Source organism: Ailuropoda melanoleuca, chromosome 8, assembly GCF_002007445.2.
Source record: "Ailuropoda melanoleuca isolate Jingjing chromosome 8, ASM200744v2, whole genome shotgun sequence".
In the NCBI taxonomy this organism is placed as follows: domain Eukaryota; kingdom Metazoa; phylum Chordata; class Mammalia; order Carnivora; family Ursidae; genus Ailuropoda; species Ailuropoda melanoleuca.
In genome coordinates, this window is record NC_048225.1 from 66,908,431 (window position 1) to 66,928,858 (window position 20,428).

General features: G+C 48.6%; 1 protein-coding gene across 1 annotated transcript in view; it reads right to left on the reverse strand.

The window, feature by feature from the left end:
- The window catches only part of KIF26B (kinesin family member 26B), a 426,956-nt gene that overhangs the window by 43,796 nt on the left and 362,732 nt on the right, over positions 1 to 20,428 (reverse strand). The window contains exons 7-10 of the mRNA XM_034667636.1: positions 17,841 to 17,934; positions 16,461 to 16,723; positions 13,599 to 13,782; positions 32 to 191 (exon numbers count right to left, since the gene is read on the reverse strand). Of these exons, the coding sequence (XP_034523527.1) occupies positions 32 to 191; positions 13,599 to 13,782; positions 16,461 to 16,723; positions 17,841 to 17,934 (701 nt within the window). The remainder of the gene's footprint in view (positions 1 to 31; positions 192 to 13,598; positions 13,783 to 16,460; positions 16,724 to 17,840; positions 17,935 to 20,428) is intronic.

The following is a 20,428-nucleotide window of genomic DNA, read 5'->3' on the forward strand; positions in this document are numbered from 1 at the left end:
AGCCCATTCATCCGGTGGAAGAGTCACTTACTTGTAGGGGATGTGTTTGCTGCCGTTGACAAGAGCCAGGATGACATTGCCCAGAGCGGACAGTGAGAGGCACAGCCCTGAGCCTCCTTCCCGATTTTTGCTAAGAGCTTTCACACAGCTGCCGAGGTCAATGAGGTGCAGACGACTGCGGCCTCCAGACACTGACACGGAGAAGACAAGAGAAGAGAGAGGCGGTTAAGTGCTGGCAAACACTCGCTCGTCTGTCCTCCAGGTAGCTCCTGGAAGTCTGCGGGAAAGCTAAAGGGGGAAGGAAAAGGGTGACCTTCATGACTTAGTAGGAAACCCCAACAAAATCATGCCAGGTTGCGAATCGCGTAATCCTCCTAAACGCTGTCCACTACAAGTCACTGACCTAAAACCTACTGCCGTCCATCCTACAAACAAATGAGTCATTCCCGTAGGTTGAATTGGGAGAGATTTCAGAGAGGGTAAATGTCCAGTAAGAGGAGGATAAGGTTTGCACCTACGTGTCCTTTGGACAGAATTCAGTAGAATTCTGAAACTGATGGAGTTGCAGCTGAATAGCCCAGGAGTGATTACGTGCTTCGGTCGAAAGCTCAGCTGGCAACAGGGATGATAAACCAAGGTAAAATCAGGAAGAAGTAACAACCAGGGGCGGAGACAAGTAAAGACCCAAGTATCTGCTGAGTATCTACCAAGCGCCGGGGGCGGCACACACAGTCTCGTTCAGTCCCCACGGTAAAACCGTAAGCTGAATACTCTTGTTCTTTTTTTAAAAAAAAAAATGAGAAAACAGAAGTTCAGAAAAGTAAGCAACTTGCTCGTAAGTACTTTTGCTTCTGGCCTAGATGAAGTCACAGGGACGAGATCGATGGTCTTCCCTAAAAACAAAATGTATAAAACGACTGTTTCTAAGACACTAGACATCAGGCAGTCAAGGACAGTGATCCCTGGGAGGTGGGAGACAAGCAAGGTCAGCACTGCCTGTGTCACAGCTTACTGCCTCGAGAGGGTTTCCGGGCTGTGCCTCAGGGACGGGGAGCTCCGGGGGAATGCAGTGACTACCAGAATTGAAGAAAGAGTGGAGAGTCCAGGGAGACCAAGGTGTCTATAGCTGGCAGGACAGTACTGGAGAGAAGAGAACTGGGGATTTGCAGGGATCCCCTCAAGTATTCAACTGAGTGCTGGTCAGCACAGGCACGCGAGGGAACCACGCAGCTGGGGAGTTAGCCACCTGGAAAGATTAGAGGTAACAGCACACAGCACTCACATGAGGCCAGGAATAATGCCTGTTTCCAACGGCCAGACTAGAAACCTGAAGATTCACAGGGCATTGGGTAGGGGACCCAGAAGGCTCTCACTTCCGTAGTGGGAAACACTTTGCCCTAGATGAGCACAGACCAGGTCCCAGCTATCAAATCTTAAAAGCAAGACTAGAAAGGATTGAACTATTTACAAATAACCATATCCCAAAACAATACTTAAGAATATTTACAAAATACAAAGATGTCCAGCAGCCATCAAAAATAAGAAGGCATGCAAAGACTAATAATGAAAAGATAACTGAAACCAAGCAGAACTGACTGATATTAAATATTGACAGTGAAAGACATTAAAATAGTTATGGCAGTATTTCAGGGGCGCCTGGGTGGCTCAGTTGGTTAAGTGTCTGACTCTTGAGTTTGGCTCAAATTATGATCTCAGGGCCATGAGGTCAAGCCCTGCATCAGGCTCACAGTGGGTGCGGAGGCTGCCTGGGAGTCTCTCGCTCTTCCTCTCCCTCTGCCTGGTCACTTCTCTGCACATGCATTCCCGCTCTCTCAAAACCAAAACAAACAAAAAACCGAAAAACCCAGTTATGGCAGTATTCCAAATGTTTAAGAAGTAGAGACATGGAATAATTAAGAGACAAACCGCATCTGTACAGAGCTGAAAACTAGGAGTTGAGAAATATACTGAATCAATGGCAGATTACACACTACAGAAGGAAAGCCTTGTAAATTTGAAGATAAAGTCATTGAAACTATCCAAAATGAAACAGAAAATTTAAAAATAAAAACAAAAACATAGAAAAAAAGAGCTGTAGGACAATTTCAAATGTCCTAATATGTGTGTAACTGGAGTCCCTAAAGAAGACACAGTGGGTGGTAGAGAGAGAGTATTTTAAGACATAATGACCAAGACCTTCCCAAATTTGATAAAAACTATAAACCCACAGATGCAAGAAGCTCGATGAGTCCCAAGCCCAAGAAATACGAAAAAACTATGCTAAAACACATCATAACCAAACTGCTTAACACCGGTGATAACGAACAAAGTCTTCAAAACAGGTTCCATGCAAAGGACCAAAGATGAGGATGATGGCAGGTTTGTTGTGGGAAATAATACAAGTGGGAGGATTGCCAAGCAACACTTCTAGAGTACTGAAAACTGTCAACCTAGAATAATATATCCAACGAAGGTATCATTCTAAGGCAAAAGGGAAATAAAAAGACTTTTTCAGACTTAAAAAAGCGGGAAGAATTTATCGAAAGCAAACCCACAGAGGATCTACACAAAGGAATGAGGAACTCTGGAAAGGAGAACTACACCAGTAAATGTATGCTCCCCCCATTATTTAAATCTCTTTGAAAGATAATTGGCTGCAAAACTAAGGACACTGTCATGTGTGGGTTATAACATATACAAAATTTAAAAGTTCGACGACAATGGCACAAAGGTTAGAAGTGAGGAAACGGAGGTGCTCCATTTCAGGGTTCTTATTCCATTTATGAAGTGCTATAATATCACTTGACAGCAGACCATAACAACTTTTCTAAAAGCCTTTATACATTTGAGAGAGAGAGAGAGAGAGAGAGCACAAGCAGGGGGAGCAGCAGCAGAGGGAGAGGGAGAAGCAGGCTCCCCGCTGAGCAGGGAGCCCAACTCGGGACTCGATCCCAGGACCTGGAGATCATGACCTGAGCTGAAGGCAATCGCTTAACCGACTGAGCCACCTGGTGCCCCCAGCCTGTAATAACTTAAAGGCGTATACTATAAAGCCTAAAGCAATCAGTAAATAGTGAAGAGTTACAGCTATTAATCCAACAAAGGATATACAGTGAAATTCTTACAAATATTAAGTCCAAAAAAGGCAGACAAAAACACAAAGGAAAAGAAAGAACAGATACGTTGAATAGAAAACCTATGAAAAAATAAGAATTTGGACCAAACCATGTCAATAATTACATGAAATGTAAATAGTCTGAATACTCTTATTTGAAAGGGAGAAATTGTCAGACTGGATAAAAGAGTGAGCCCTACAAGAAATGCACTTCAAATATAAAGCAACAATCCATTAAAAGTGTAAGAGTGGGAAAGGCTGTACCATGCAAACAGTGGCCGTAAGAGAGCTGAAATGGTTATATCAATATTAAACAAAAGAAACTTAAGACAGAAAGTGTGAATAGAAGCAAATAGGAACATTCCATAAAGGGGATGATTCATCAGAGGTCCTAACAATCAAAAAGTTACGCATCTAATAACAGACGTCCAAATACTTGAAGCAAAAGCTGATAGAACTCCAAGAGTCCGTAATTATAGTTGTAGGTTTCACATTACCCTTCAAGAATTGATATAACAAGTAGACCAAAAAAAAAAAAAAAAACAGTAAAGATCTAGAAGATTTGGAAAGCACGGTCAACCAACTTGTTCCACTTGACATTTATAGAACACTCAACCCAACAACAGCAGGATACACATTCTTTTGAAATACACACAAAACAAGTCCCAAGACAGACCATATTCTGGTCCATAAACCAAGTCTAAACATATTTTAAAGGATTCACATCAAGGTATGTTCTCTGACATGATGGAATTAAATTGGAAGTCCGTATAGAAAGATATCTGGAAAATTCCCAAGTATTTTGAAACTCAACAATACAGCTCCAAATAACCTATGGTCAAAGAGGAAATCAAAATGGAAATTAGAGAGTGTTTTTAAGTGAATGAGGAAGATTTGTGGGATCACCGAAGAATTACAGAGAAGGAAATTTATAGCATTAAATGCCACCGTTAGAAAACAGAGTTCTCACAACAATGATCTCAGCTTCCACCTTATGTTAAAAAAAAAAAAAAAGCAAAGCTTAAATAGGAGAAAGGAAAAGAATGAACATAAAAGCAGAAGTCAGTGGAATAGAAAAATAAAGAGAGAAAAATCCATTAAGCCAAGAGCTGGTTCTTCCATAAATCTCTAGAATGGCTGATCCAGAAAGAAGGAGAGAAGACACAAATTATGTCAGGAATGCGAGAGATGGACTTGCTACCGTTTCTACAGATAAAAAGGATAATAAGGAAACATCACACCAGTCAATTAGACAACTTGGAACAATGGACAAATGTCTTGAAAGATGTCAAGTCCCAAAGCTCCTTCAAGGAGTAACAGGTAAGATGAATAGATCTATGTCTGTTAAAGAAACAGGATCTGGAGTTAACAACAGTTAACAACCTTTTCACAGAGAAAACTCCAGGGTCACATGGCCGCACTGGAAAATTCAATCAAGCACTTAAGAAATGATAAAGTGTAAGAATGGAAAAGACTATACCAATTCTACACAAATTCTTCCCGAAAACTAAATAGGAGAGAATATTTCCAACTCATTCTATGAGGCCAGGATTACCCTGATACCAAAAACAGATCAAGAAAATTACAAAGACAGGAAACCAAAGACCAATACCCCTTGTAAGCATGGATGCAAAATTTCTAAACAAATTAGAGAACCACATTAGGGAGTTGTATCTAGGAGCATATAAAAAGGACTTTACACCATGAGTAAGTGGGCTTTATCCCAGAAATGCAAGGTTGGTTAACAAAAACAAAACAAAACAAAAAACTAATGGAATTCACCATATTAACTAAAAAAAGAAAAAAAAGAAAGATAAAAAAGAGAGGAGGGGGAGAAGAGGAGGGGGAGAAGAGGAAGAGAAGAGGAGAGAAAGAAAAAAAGAAAACAACACAACTACAGGATTCACTCAGTAGATGCAGGAAAAACATCTAACAAAAGTCAACATCCATTCCGGATTAAAATTCTCAGCAAAATACTGCTCAGAAGGCAGTATCCTCAGTTTGATAAGGAGTTTCTGAAAAATCCACTTTTAACATCATACTTAACGGTAAAAGATCAAATGCCTTCTAAGATCAGGAACAAGACAAGAATGCTCACTCTTACCAGTTCTACTCAATGTTGTGGTCGGGGTTGTAGCAGTACAGTAGGTCAAGAAAACAGAAAAGGTATCCAGTAGGGAAGCACAAAGTCAAACAGTCTTTATTTGCGGACTAACATAATCATCTGCATAGAAAATCTAAAAGAATCCACAAAAAAGCAACTAGAACGAATAAAGAGAACTTCACAAGGTTGCAAGATAGAAGATGAACAGATATTTAAAAAAAAAAAACAAACAAACAAACTTTTTTTTTGGGTAGGCTCCATGCCCAATGTGGGGCTTGAACTCACAACCCCAAGATCAAAAGTCACATGCTCTACGGACTGAGCCCGTCAGGCACCCCGTACTTCTATATAGTAGCTACAAACAACTAGAGATGGAAATTTTAAAACACCATTTACAGGGGTGCCTGGGTGGCTCAGTCAGTTAAGCGTCTGACTTCAGCTCAAGTCATGATCCCGGGGTCCTGGGATCAAGTCCCACGTCGGGCTCCCTGCTCAGAGGGGAGTCTGCTTCTCCCTCTCCCCTGACCCCTCCCCCTGCTTGTGCTCATGCTCTCTCTCTCAAATAAAATCTTAAATACATTTACAACAGTGTAAAAATATGAAGTACTTCAGCATGAACTGCACAGAAGACAGATCTACAGAATGCTGCTGAGACACAGTAACAAAGACGTAAAAATCAGGGAGAGAAACTGCCTCCACGTGCCGTTAAGATGTTAATTCTCACCCAAGGGATCTAGACATTCAGTAGAACCCCAATCAAGATCCCGGCGATCTTTTTCGGTAGAAAGCGAGGCTACAAAGTCAATTTAGAAGCCACCTCTAAAATTTATATGGAAATGCAAAGGACCTAGAATAGTCAAAACAACTTTTAAAACAAATACAGAATTGGAAGGCTAATAGAACAGTAGGTGATTTCAAGGGTTATAATAAAGCCACATAAACCAAGACAATGTGCTGTGGTCTAGAGATAAACGGATCAATGGAACAGTAGAGTCCGAAAAGAGCCACACAAAGGTGAATGATTTTTAACAAATGTAATTTAGTAGAGAGAGAGAATAGTTTTTGTAACAAATGGTACTGGAACCATTATATATAGCACGGGGTTGGGCGATGGAGCCCCGCATTGGGCTCCGCACTCAGGGCAAAGTCTGCTGGAGAGTCTCTTGCTCTCTACGTGTGCCCCTCCCACTGCTCACACACGCTCTCTCAGATTATACATATACACCATATATAAACCACACGTCTTTTACCAGTATGTTAGCAGGTTCAGAAACACCTTTATCAGACCGAAGATACTGCCTTCTCTCCCGCTCTCTACACATATATGCCAAATAAACCCCTTTAATCCACACATTACACAATTTACTAAAAAAATGAATCAAAGATCTAAATATAAAACCTAAAATTATAAAGCTTCCAGAAAAAAAAGCATAGTATGAAACCTTTCTGATCTTGGGTTAGGCAAAGATTTCTTAGCTGTGAAACCAAAAACGTGATTTATAAGAGAACACACAAATAAACTGGACTTCGTAAGAATGAACTACATTTGCTCTTCAAAATACATGGTTAAGAGAATAAAAAAAGCAAGCCACAGCCTGGGAGAAAATATCTGTAAAATACATATCTGATAAAGGACTTTTATACAGAGTATATGAAAAACTCTCAAAACCAAATTCGAAGACAAAAACAATTTCAGAAAGTGTCAAAAGACACTTCAGCAGAGAAGTTCTGAGGGTGAAGGCTACGTTCTCTCGATCATACGGACGTTTCATGGGTGTACATACGTGTGGCAAAACCAGATATGGGGATCACTGTCTCAGGTGTATCTTGCTAAGGCTATTTTGTTCTTTTAAAGACTTTATGTATTTGAGAAAGAGCACGCACGAGATCACAAGAGAGCACGGGCGAGGGGCAGAGAGAGAGAGAGGGAGAAGCAGACCCCCGCTGAGCAGGGAGCCCGACACAGGGCTCTATCCCAGGACCCGGAGATCATGACCTGAGCCGAAGGCAGACGCTTCACCGACTAAGCCTCCCAGCTGCTCCTATTTTGCTCTCAACCAGGAAAACTGCCATGACCATCCCGGGGTGGGGGGGGCAGCTGGGCTTCCCCCCTGCAAGACCCGTGCTCCTCATCCCGCCCCACATGGCCTCAGCCGGTTCCCCACACGGCAGGGGCACTAGGCTCCCTTTTTGCCACGGCCCCACTCTCTGAGGGGAGTGCACCCCCAGCATGTGACCCCAGCTTCTAGATCCTCTCCCCACTCCCCTCACTCCCCAGGCGGCCGCAGACTCTGGCTCTTCGGGCCTCCGGATTCCCACCGTCCAGGATGGCTCAGCTCCTTCTGCCTCTGGGAAGGCGTCTGTGCCCTCTGAGCCTCCCCCCCCCCCCGGCTCTGCGTGGAAGGCAAGCAGCAAAGGTAGACACAGAAACTTCTGCAAGCTGTTACAGAAACCATGACTTGGGGGAAAGCAGAGAAGGGGTGGGTGGGAAAGTAGATGCAGGGGGAGGGACAGGCGGGGGTCTGGGTCCTGTGGATGTGTGAGGAGCCTGCGGCCAGTCTCTGGGCGCCCCCACATCTGTAGGCAGAGGCTCTGCTCACACTATGGAATGAAGACATTCGGGAACCACTGTCCTACTCCTCACTTTGCCTCTACTGGGCCCCACCCTCCGTGTCCACATCTAGAAAACACGTGTTGAGTGTTTACAGAAAGCCCAGCATTTCCATTCAGGCAGGTCCGGCGACTCTGGTACATCCATGGCCAAGAACTGTTCACATCAAGGACACTACATTTTCTTCACCTTCCACGATCCCCAGGGAAAACCCTCACGAGATACAATACGTAACTTCTCTTTTATTCCATCTCGGATCATGCAAGATCAGGTCACGGCAGCGTGCTAGGGAAATAGTTATTTTTAAAGCAAAACAGATCATCTGTTTTGCAACCTAATTATATAGACAGGAGCAGCTCAGCCATTCCACCTGCACCGCAGATTAAAGGGCAAAGACAGGGACCGGCTTGGACTTTCAGACTCTAATAGCCCATTTGATGTAATGGAATAAAATGCATAATGTACATGGAGTGAAACAGAAGACAGAGAACAAAAGGCACAGTTTAGACCGTGCCGCAGAGGAACGTTATAAAATACCTATAATTATATCTGCATGACTCAAAACGGGAGTCACATTCAGACAATGGAAAATCGAGTCTGTCCGCCGAGCCCACTCAAGTCCCAGGAGCCCCAGAACTCCGGGTTCCACACGTGGTGCTTCAGCAGAAGGGAAGAGGTGGGAGCGCCTCGGCCATCTGCTGCTGGCAAGAACCTGCATTACTACAGATGGCCGGCGAGAAAGTTCCGCGATCAATGAACAGTCCGAGCAGGTAAGAAGCGGATTCCTCACCCACTCGTCAGATTTCTGGGGCCGCAGCTGCACGGTGACCGGAGCCAAACTGCCTTCAGTTACCCTTCACTCCTCTCTTGCAGATATATGGTAAACGGGGAGCTTGGCCAAACCCAAACCCCCACACGCCTTACTCTCCCCCCAGGCAGCAATCCGAATTTCACCCCACTCCTGAACCACCCTCCTCACTCACGTTCACCGAAGGCCCGGGAGGTGCCAGGAAATGCTCTTCTCCTACTAGCACTTAATTTCTACAACATTCCTGTAATGCGAGAATCGGTTCCGTGGGGCAGAAGAGGAAAACGAGGTTCACGGGGGTTAAATAAATCGCCCCCCAAAATAAAAAATAAATTGCCCAATATCTAAAAAATGAACGCCGAAGCTAAGAGGAAGATCCAGAGCTCACCGTAAAGCACGGAGAAGGTCTTTTAACTCACCTTCTCCTAACTTCGTGGCTCGCCAAACTTGGCTGCGTGTCAGAATCCCCTTAGACGCTAAGAGAACGCGGATGGCTGGCTCCAACGCCAAGGCTTTCCAATTTAACAGGCCCGCAGGGCACCACAGGCACTGGGATTCACAGGAAAGTTCCCCAGGTGACTCTCAGTCCCAGCAAACTTTGGGAAGGCCGCCTTGCCCTGCGGCCATCACCTGTGGGGCATGTCGACTGATGCCCTCAGCACGTGGGATCCACGTGGCCTGTGCTGTTTTCTCGAATGTCTGAGCTCTCTTGCTCCCTGCAAAAGAGCTGTATACTTAACACGTTTCCTCCTAAACCGAGGGATGCCACTTGTCATTACGGAAAAAATAGAAGCAAATCTTATGCAAACCAATAAGATATGCTTGTGTAAACAGAGCTAATGTTTCTCTAAAAACTAACTCAATGCTTTGGAAAGAAGAGATAAAAATGAGTTAGTTTTTAAAAAGAGATGCTGAGGGATGCCTGGGGGGCTCAGTTGGTGAAGCGTCTGCCTTCGGCTCAGGTCATGATCTCCAGGTCCTGGGATAGAGCCCTGCGTCGGGCTCCCTGCTCAGTAGGGAGCCTGCTTCTCCCTCTCCCTCCCCAACCCTGCTCATGTTCTGTCTCTCAGATAAATAAAATCTTTTTTAAAAAAATAAGAGATGCCGAATTAGGTGGAAATGAGAAATTATAGAGTGGAAAAAAATTTAAGAATCTAGAAAAGGTCTAATACCAGCTGGCTGCATAAATGTCTTTTGAGTTCTTGAATCACTTAGAAGAAATTTAAAGCAAACAACAGACTATTAGTATGAGCATCGTTTGTAAAAGCAGAACTTTAAGTCGCAAACTCATATCAAAGAGAAAACCGTGGCCTGGCATCAGAAGATGGATGAATAAATACTCATTTGTATGTTTCAAGCTGGAATAAAATGTTCATGGCATGAACGTCTCATTTTACAGGACTCTCCCCTCTACTAACTTTCTCAATTAACCGTGCATTGCACGAGAGGACTTTTCTGAACTCACACCATCTGCTGATGTGAAAGATAAGCGGATGGTCTCTTTCAGAAACAGAGCTAAATGAGGAAACAGAGAAATACACTGATTTAAAAAAAAATTTAGCACACGTTCCATTTGATTTAATGCAGTGTGGACAGACTCCTAACCCATTTTTATGAGGAGCAGCTCTGGATCTGGGCCTTCAGGCTCTTTCCCGAGGCTGGAATTCCCCTGGGTGTTCTCAGCCTTTAGAGATGAACAGGCAAAGAGGGGGAAGGCTCTGGAACAGGTGGAGAATCAGCCCCACTAAGACCCCACAAACCCTTTAAACTAGGGAAATATTTTAAGCTCTACCTAATCCTATGTGCAGAACAGTAATACATGAAAGTAGAATTTTCTCTTCTATCCTGATAGGACATATTTAAAACATTTTTGTCCGCCTCCTTATCTGTGCCTATGTCTGTACACGTATGCGCGTATAAAACACACACGTGTAAGATTCAGGTGCACGCATACACATGGTAGTTCTCGCGGCAGGGACCGCCCCGAAATCCACCATCTAAGCTTCTGATGGCCCCGTTCCCAACAGCACGCTCCACTTTCTGCTTCCCTGCAGGTTAACTAATTAATAAACTTTCCTTTAATTGAGTTCTGGCTGCCAGGTCCACAGGGATTATTACTTATATATAAGTAAACAAAAATTTCCATTTTAAACAACACTCTGAATCTCATTATATTTTAAGCAGATGTAAATTCACTGAAGTCAAGCGAGCCACGGGCGGGAGGCTGGCTGTGCACATCCTGGCCTGGATTCCTCTCCTCCCAGGAAGCCAGGTGCCGTGGCAGGCAGGTGACGTCCCCTGGTGTCCCCCCACCCCTGTCCTTCTCATCTACAGATACATTAAAAAGTACCGAAAAGGGTTTTGGGGAGCCATTAACGGTACCTGCCTTCTCCTTTACCCTGAATTTATTATTTAAAAGCAATTTGCCTTCATGACATATAAACAGCAAGAAGGGGAATGGGATGTTAAATATTCCGTAAGTGCCCGGACGGGCCGCGTAGTGACTGGGGGAGGGTGGGTGGGTTGAGGGAAGGGCCCCCCCCGCACTTCTGGGAAGCTGAATTTCAAGTTCTTACAGTTGCAGTCATTTACTTAACTGTTTATTTTCAAGATTCCTCCCTACTTCTGGGTTCCAAATCGAGAACAGAACCACGAAAAAAAAGTGAAAAACTGAAAACAGTTGTTTTCAGCACAGTTCGAAACCTAGAACGAGATTATGCCATCTCCTGAGAGCTTCCACTCAGCGCCATTTGGAAGCAATTTGGCTGAAAATTCAGATCTTTTGCGAGTCTCTCTCTGCTGAAAGTACAAGCACCCCCGGCAGGTTCTCATTATCATTATTATTGACTTAATAGAACTTAAAAGAAATAAAGCTTAAATAAAATTTTAAAAAAAGCTTAAAAGAATAAAACGTTTCTCAGACTCCCACGTTCATGCTGCTTAGACACAGAAAAAACAGTGCGCGCAGAACTGAAAGCCAGCCCCCAGACTGTTAGGGGGGGAAATTCTGTGGTGAGTTGTAAAGGTCTGGATCTTCTCATCCCTATCCTAATCCGTTGTTTCCATCTTTGAGAAAGTTTTTCTAAACGGATGTGTGATACTTAGCGTGAGCCCATCACTCAGAATCAATCTCCTGTGGAAATTTCCCAAACTCTCTTGCTCGCCCTGCAGTCAGACCTTCATGACCCTGCCTGGATTAAGAGAGGTCCAGGCTGCTGCTGGCTCACCTCCCAGGGCGCCCAGTGTCCCACCAGTGAGGCCAGTATCTCGATTCCTGGGCAGCCCCCAAGACCAGGGCATACGTGAGATCTCAGGCCTGGGCATAGGAGGAGGGGTAGGGGCAAGTCTCCAGGCTCCGTCAAGAAAAACAAGCAAACCACCAGGACACACAACAACGTGAATGAGTCTCAGATGCCTTACGCCAGACGCAAGAAGGCAGACACAAAAGGTCACACGTGGGGACCACGTGATTCCACTGATATGAGATTCTGGATCAAGGCAAAACTAAAAGGACAAAAATCCGACCAGTGGTCATCAGGAGCTAGAGGTCGGGGGAAGGAAGCATCCAGAAAGGGCAGCGAGGCTTTCAGTGCTGACGGCTTTGTTCTCTATCTGGGTGGTGGCAGGGGTCACGCAACTGTATGGTTTTGCCAAAACTCATCTAACAACACACCCAAAGGGTAAGTTTTTCTGAATGTAAACTGGACTTCACGACCCCTGAATAAAAGAACGGCAACTGAGGTGGAGGGCCAATGGCAGCCGACCGGACCAGCAGAGACGTTGAGACTGGGGAAGGGCGGAGTTTCCACCAGGGGCAAGAGGGGTCCTGAGAGCCGTCTCCCGGATGCAGACATGGGCTTCCAGGCCTCTGGGCAACAGGCCAACTTGCAGAGAAACAGGGAAGCCTGGCCCCTGATCCCAGTTGGCTGCCCAACTCCAGGCTCCGCCAAAATTAGGTTTGTTGATCGCCTCTGTGTTAGTCAATTAGCTTCACAATTTCCAGGCCCCTGGGTTAGTCCCCGAGCTCGGGCTAGTGTTTGTTTTCCTAGCACCCAGCATCCTGAGGCAATCGTGTTCAGCGAGCCCTGGGGGCCAGCTGCCTGTCTCCTGCAAGCCCTTAGAAGTGGACATCGAGAGAGTAGGGAAGCTACTGCCCAGAAGCCCAGCCCTGCGGCTCACAGGGGAAAAAGCCCAGCTGGGTCAATGCACCACGTGACCCACGGTCCCAAATCCCACCTGAGACACGCCCCAGGGCGCAGAGTGTACAGGACTTGGCAGACAAAGGGTAGAGCGCCCCACCGAGGTCAGTGCTGGCTGTGTAGCCCAGAGAGGACTGTGCACCCAGGGCACTGGGGTCCCGGGAGGGCCACTCCTCACAGAGCAGGCCTGTGCCCCAGGTCTTACAGAGGAACGCCACTGAGGCACGGAGGCAGCCAGAACCTGGTTAGTTACTCCAAAGTCTGATTTAGAGACTATTTAAAAAACATGCCTTTGTTTCTTGCAGGTCCACAGAATGGACTCGAGCTAATGATGAGCAAGCTAGCAGCCAGGGTGCTTGGGGCGTAAACATTGGCCTTTCCTGAAAAGCACCTGTAAAGTGTGTGAACAAAAAGATACTACTAACCAGTTGTTTTTCCGTTTACAGCTTGTTGTCTCTCACCTTCCCCCCCACCCCCGGCAATGCACATGTCAATGAGCCTCACCACGGCAAACCCTTTTCCCCCCAAGGGTTCAGAGTAAAGTGCAGCCCAGACTCCTCATCCGAGCTCCAGATCAGCAAACTCCGTACCGGTACCCCCGCTCAGAAAGGGTCAGGGGCGCTTGGCCGGCACGGCTGGTGGACTGAGGGGGGAGGGGGTCTCGATCTCAGGGTCCTGAGTTCAAGCCCCACATCGGGCGTGGGGGGCAGGGTTGCCCTGGATGCCAGGCTGGGCCGCGGGTGGAGACGGCCCCCACTTACTTCCCCCTTTCCCGCTCTTCTCCATGCGGTACTGGTAGATGTGCAGGGTGAAAAGCATGTGCGAGTTGCGGTGGTCGTCCTCGTCACAGTCCTGCTGGCTGCCCCGGCGCGAGGCGATCGCGGCGTCCAGGAAGAAGGCGGCTTTCTCGGCCGTGGGCGCCCGCAGCTCGCTCTGGTTCTGCAGCTGGAAGACATAAGCCGAGAGACGAGGCCTCAGACCGAGGAGGGCCTACACGCCGCCTCCTTTCTACGGAAAAGCTACATGCCTCTCAGAGGCCGGAGATCATTCTGGAACAAGGGCCTGGACTCACATGCGATTCTCCACTTCATGATTGTGGATGAAAGCTAGCTTTACCCGTTTCACAATTTGAGTCTTAGCGGGTGTGAAGAGTGAGTGGTCGTACCCCAGTGACCAGGGGGAGCCGGGGCCCAGCCGGACCTCTGCAGAGGGTAGCAAAGCCGCACCCTGGGCTATGCACCTACCTAAGAAAACCCAGGGGATGCGGCCACATCCTTGTCTCAAAGACTAGAATGTTTGCAGACCTGCAATGGGATCTCAGGCCAGACAGCACCGGCTCCCCAAAGAAGGAAAACCAACCCTGGTTAGCTTTAACTCCACTCCCAATTTCTCCAGCGACTTAAAGCCAATTTTAGACTTACAAGTGAGAGCGTGGTTTTAAAAAAGATGCAAAAAACCCAACATATTGAATGTCTCATCTCTGTTGTTCAAGGAGTATCTGTTTTTATCTTTAGTTTCTAAATTCACGATCATGGCATGTTTATTAATAAAGTTGTGGGCCACGTGTCTAAATCCTACGAGATCTCTTGGAAATTAGAGTAAACCTTCATCAGAACAATATCAGAATTTGACTAACACTCCTTTTTGGGGGGAGGAAAGGAAACATCTGATTTATTCCAAGAAACGGTCTGCTGTCTATGCCTCGGGGTCGGTATGCATCCTGACAATTTTCTGTTTGCATTATAATTCTGAACTGTGAGAGCTGATCTTGGAACCCGGACCCTTCAAAATCCTCAGACTTCAAAGAGAGACTCTGTTGTGGCCACTGTCCTGTACTTACTACGGCAGAAAGCTAAGCGGAAGATTTGTTGTGACTTTTCAATACGAAGAGTTAGAGAGTGTCGATCGGTTCTTCTCGGCCTTCAGGGAACCGGGTCCTTCACCTACGGGGGCCTTTACCGGCAGGGTTTTATAAAAATGAACGGAGTTGTAAGTAAGTGATGAATCACTAAATTCTACCCCAGAAACCAATATTGCACTCTATGTTCACTAACAAAATTTAAATTAAAAAAAAAAAGTGAATGGAGGCTGCAGCATGTTTGAACATCCGGGTAATTCCTGGAAAGGGAACAGCAGGCAGATGCCACGGAGCAGGGCTTCTCAAAGTGTGGTCCCTGGACCAGCGGCATCAGCGTCACGTGGGAACATGATGGAAGGGCACGTTTTGGGGATCTGTCCCAGGCCCCCTGAGTCAGAAATTCTAGAGGTGTTTTCCTAGTCCTCTAGGTGGCTGGTGAAGACTACCGTCAGAACCGCGGGATTCAGTGTTGCATGACCTGTTATTCGTTTGCATTCTGATTAGATTCCACATCCAAATGCTATCGGGTGCACCTGTGAAAACTACGAACGGCCAATTTTAGGCAGACCGGGTACCCACCCTTTAGCTGCTGCAGAGAACTAACCAGGCACTCTCAACCGACAAAGGAGAAACATCTCAGAGGGCTTCCTGGAGGAAATGACATGGAACTGCCACCCAAGGATAGGGACTTTGCCAGATAGAGAGCAAGAGGGAGAGGGAGTGTTTGGTGCACTGAGGTAAGAGGGAGGATGGTTGGCGTCTGAGGGCCTTGCAACGAAAAGTGTGGTCACTCACTGGGAAGCTCGGGGGAAACTCAGATCCAGGGGCCCTATCCCTGCACGGTCACGAGCTCCCCAGTGACTCCTATGCACACCGACGTGTGGGGGCACTGTTTCCTTGGGGACCTGCATGTGATTTACGAGGAGCGGCAAGAGATGACACTGGAAGGGTAGGCAGGGGGCAGGTCACGTGGGACCGTGCAAATCATGGTGAGTTTTGCTACAGGGGATTCCTAACGGAAGGATCTGAGGTGCTTGGAGCAGGGGAAGAACGTGGCCAGGTGTGAGCAGATGGGCGTAACAGGGAGGTATCCTCACCTGTGCACACAGAGCCCACCTGGGATGAGGCAGGGACTCATGAAAATGAATACTTACCTGAAAAAAGACGAACCTAGGAAATAAAGCCTGCTGGAGACGGAAAGAACCGATTCTTCTGGATATGAATGAGGGAGCTCAGAGCCCTTCCTCCCCCAATCGTCAGCCAGCGAGAGGCAGACACACAGAACGGCCCTGCCTCATGCCCTGCAAAGGTGGACTGGAGCTTCTCTGGGCTTCCACAGCCCTAGCAGTTATGTCATGGTTCTAATTAGAAAGTGGCTCTTAGTTTTTCCGACAGCCCTGCTAAGTGGGCGGCACAGCCCGTGCCAGAAGCGCTGTTTATAGAGCCATGAACAGCCCCAGACACGGCTGGAGCTCTTTGTGCAGGGCAGTAAATATTTCGGCTTGTTGTTTAAACAAAAGAAAGACTGGACTTTCTTTTTTTCGAAAGGGGTGTAAAGAAATAGAATTCAATCCCCCTCCCCCCGCAAAGCTACAACCATCTCGGCTCCTGCTCGTTTTCCGTGAGACTCAAGGTACAAATATTGAGGCTGGTGAGTGGCGGGCTGTGCAGCTGGAGGCCCTGAAGTTCTGCCCACCTTAAAGTAAACACCCGCAAGCCTGCTGGCGTCGCGGGGGGTCATGCGCCCCGGCCGGGAGCCACTCACCTGCGTGCCACAGATGGGGTCCTCGCACAGGTACACGCCCGGGGACTGGCCATCCTGCAGGCTGCCCGTGGCCACCTCGGCCAGCAGGTCCCGCAGGTTCTCTTCCTTGCCCCACACCTCCACGGCTGAGATGCGCACGGAGAACCGGGCTCCCGTCTTCTCCTTGCGTTCGTTGATAAGCTTGAAGAGCCAGGAGATAGCACAGGGAATGATGCCAAGGTTCTGCATGGAATCGTCCTTTCCGATCATGGTGTAGGATTTCCCTGGGGGGAGCGAGGCAAGGAAGGAACAAAGTGTGAGTGTCGGGGGGGCGGGCATTCTATGAAGTGTCCGCCGCCCAGTCCCCTCCCCTCCGCGGGGATGTTGGGGGAAGGGAAGAGGGGAAAGGAAAAGGTGAGGGAAACACTGAGCACTGATGACAATGACAACGACTATTTCCTAGTACTAGGGACAAAGAATGTGAGCGCCCAGACTGAGGGCAGGATTTAAGTCCCGACTGAGCTCCAGGAGGATTCCAAGCAGCGCACGCTATCCAGTTGCCGCCTTGTTTTATACGTGGTAGGAAGGCAGAGATCTTTCATCCTGTGATGGTTCTTTTTATCACCACCCCACAGATGAAAGCCACAGACTTGCGCTTTATATCCTTCCTCAAGTTAAACACGGTGTATATTTTTATAGCAGGAGCAAATTCTATTAAAATCTGCATTGCTGCTTTGATCAGAGATCAAGAAGACCGAAGGGAGCTGAAATGAAATTTCTGTCTCGGCCCCGACCTGGCCTCCCTCATGGCACAGCCTTCGTGGGAACCTCTGCTGAGGGGCACTTCTGGGGTTCTCCAAATTCCTAAGTTACCCAGCAGGTGAGGTAAGGCCTGCTGAGCAGATGGCCCCCATCCAGGATTAGGAAGGCACCAGAAGGGGGTCCAGTCATCCAAACCCCTGTCTGGGTGCTTCCCTGCCCCCTTCTCCTTTCTTGCTCACACAGGCCGGAGGCTGGGGAGAGAGGCTGGCTGTCAGACACTCTCCCCAGATGGGTCCTGACCCGGTTCTGGGCTTGGCCTGGGGGCTGCCCCTCCGGCTTGTTGTGGGTTCCGTCTACCTCCGTGAACCCAAGAGCCCCTCCTCGGAACGTGTCCCTCCTCCTGCTGGCTTTCTGGGTGTGCCCCTGACCTGGACCAAGCGGGAAGGACCCCACCACCCCTTTCCTAGAAGACTGGGTCTCCGCACTACATTTCAAAAGCAGAAACGGTGACTGGTGGTTCTTTAGTTGGGCACCTACGGAGACAACCTTCCCTGTCATCTGCAGACTCTGGGACCAGAACAGAAGACCAGACCGTGCCTGGGAATGCAAACAGCAGGAGCAAGGACATTTCTCACTGACCCAGCTTGGCGTGGCCGAAACAGAACACGCAGCCGTCCGCGCCATTGACCACAGACTGGATCACCTCTGCCACGGTTCCAGCACACACTTCAGCCTGGCAGACACGAGAAGAGACGTGCAGTGAGTGGAGCAGTAGCGATGGAGGCGGGAGCCCCCTTCCCTGGGGCTCAGGGCCCAAGGTCTTGGCATTATGATGGGTTAGGCCGTAATGCAGTTCTGGGTGCTCAAAACCATCCAGGACCCCCGCCTCTTGCAAACCCGAGCCCTACACACACGACCTGCACACCACCCTTCTGCTAATACACGGTGCACTTCGGCTGCTGTCTCTGCAGGCCAGGCGGGAACAGGTTGGCACGGGACACAGGGTGCTTTCGGGGACCTCAGGCCCTTCCATGATCTAACTGGATCCTTTCTCTCTCACTCACTCACTCACACATGCACACACACAACATATGGACCAAGCTTATTAGTGGGAAAAAGATGATGTGCCGTTTCAGGAAAGTGACCTTGGGAAACGCTCTATTTCTAATAGAAGCAGGAGGCCTGGGATCTACAGCCACTTTCTCTCCAACCTCCTTCCTCTTTCTTGATTCACATTCCCTTCTTTTCAAAACCAGCCTCTTCTTTCTCTCTGTGCAGATTCAACATACAATATCAAAGGCCATGTCACAACATGACAACGGGGGTTCCTCAGCCGGGCCGCAGGGCTCAGCTCCCACACAAGTATCTGAATCCCGAGACCATGGCCAGGCTTTTGATGCCTTTTTGCATTTTCCCATTAACACCCAAAAATACAGCGCTCCGCAAACCATGAGAACTCAGTGAATTTTGTGGCCTCACTTGGAGATCTGAGAACTCTCTCTGGGCGGCAGGAGGACAAAATCACGCACGGTGTGCTGTCCCCGGCAGAGTCAGAAGTCCAGGACTCCCTCGGAGGCTTCAGAGCCATGTGCCCCCTGGCAGGAATCCGAGAGCCATGGCCTTGCCCGGAACGTGGCTGCAGGGTTGAGGACATCGATTCTCTCTTCCAAACCAAAATCGAAAAACCACACTCCCACCCATTCTCGATCATTCTGGTGGTCGCCTCAGCAACTCCACTGGGGGGAGGGGTCTGCCTGGGCCGAGGAAGTGGCAGGACGAGGCTGCCGTGGGGACCGCAGGACCTGTCACACCCCCGGGACCTCTGCAGTGAGAGGCTGGAGAATCTTGATGGAATTTGTCACAGGCAGCTCTGCAGAGCGGGGAGCAGCTATGGCTGAATGAACTCCGCCTTCTTTGGACATAAAGTGAGGTGGGGGTTAGGGGGCTGAGAGCCCACCCTGAGATAGACTACACTAGATGCAAGGGCAGCAGGGAGAAAGTTGGTTGTGTGTGGACCAAATGGCCATCATCGAATCATCTGTGCAAAGGCCCAAGGACAGAGACACAGCAGCGGCCTCACAGGCCTCCCCTTGCAGAGTTCCTGCCCACCATCCGCTGAGAACAGAGCAGTTAGTGACCTGTCCATCTCGTATTATTAGGAGCTGACAGTGGCCCCTGGAGGCGCCCTGCTGCCTTTCCCCTTGGGCCTCGAGAAGCAGGCAGCCTTCCCCAGCACGGACCCCTGAGGCAGGGCCAGGTCCGCAGGCAGTCCCCCCAACCCCCTTCCTGCTTGGGACTGAATGTTTGTGTCCCTCCTCCCTTTCCCAGTTCCTATGTTGAAACCCCACATCCAATATGATGGCATTTGGTGGTGAAGCCTTTGGGGAGGTGACTGAGTCATGGGGTGGAGCCCTCCCGAATGGGATTAATGCCCTTAGGAGAGAAGCCCCAGCGAGCTCCCTAGGGCCATGTGAGGATGCAGCGGGAGGGCAGCTACGAATCAGAAAGGGGCTCTCGCCCAGCACCAGATCTGCCAGGCTTTGACCTGGGACTTCCCAGCCTTCGACACTGTGAGAAATCAATTTCTGTAGATTATAAGCACCCCAAACGGACCACAACACCTTCCCAAAGCCAGAGCCTGAGAGGTCCACCTCGGAGTGGGCAGCAGGCATCTGCCAAGGCCTCTCCAGGGTCCTAAGGAGAGATCATAGGGCCAAGAAGGAGCAGGGGCTGTTCTGGTCATTGCTGGGCCTCAGGACTGATGTCCCAACAGACAGAAAGCCAAGTTCCTCGAGGCTTGGGGCTGCTCCTTCGGAGCCACAATGAGGACCTGAGAGAGAGGCCTACGCGGTCCATGTTCCCGCTTTGGAGGCTCACAGGGAGCTCACCGCTGGGGCGCCGAGGCTGACCGTGACCCGCAGCAGGACCTTCCCGGCATCAGTGACGATGTAACCTAAGCGCTCATGTGTTCGGAGCCCTCGCTGTTCTGCCAGCATCTCGTGTGTGTCTACTCCATGAACCCCAACAGCCCATATGAGGACAGCGAGGCCCAGAGCAGTGGAGTGACCCGCCCCAGGACACACTGCTGGAAACCCGTGGGTAGGATGGTAGGAGGGCACACGGAGCGGGACAGAGAGTTGAAGGGGAAGGATCCAGGACAGCTGTCTGCTCAGGAGAGAGACTGTGAACACGAGACTAAGCTTTGAGGCTCGGTTTCCTTGTGCATG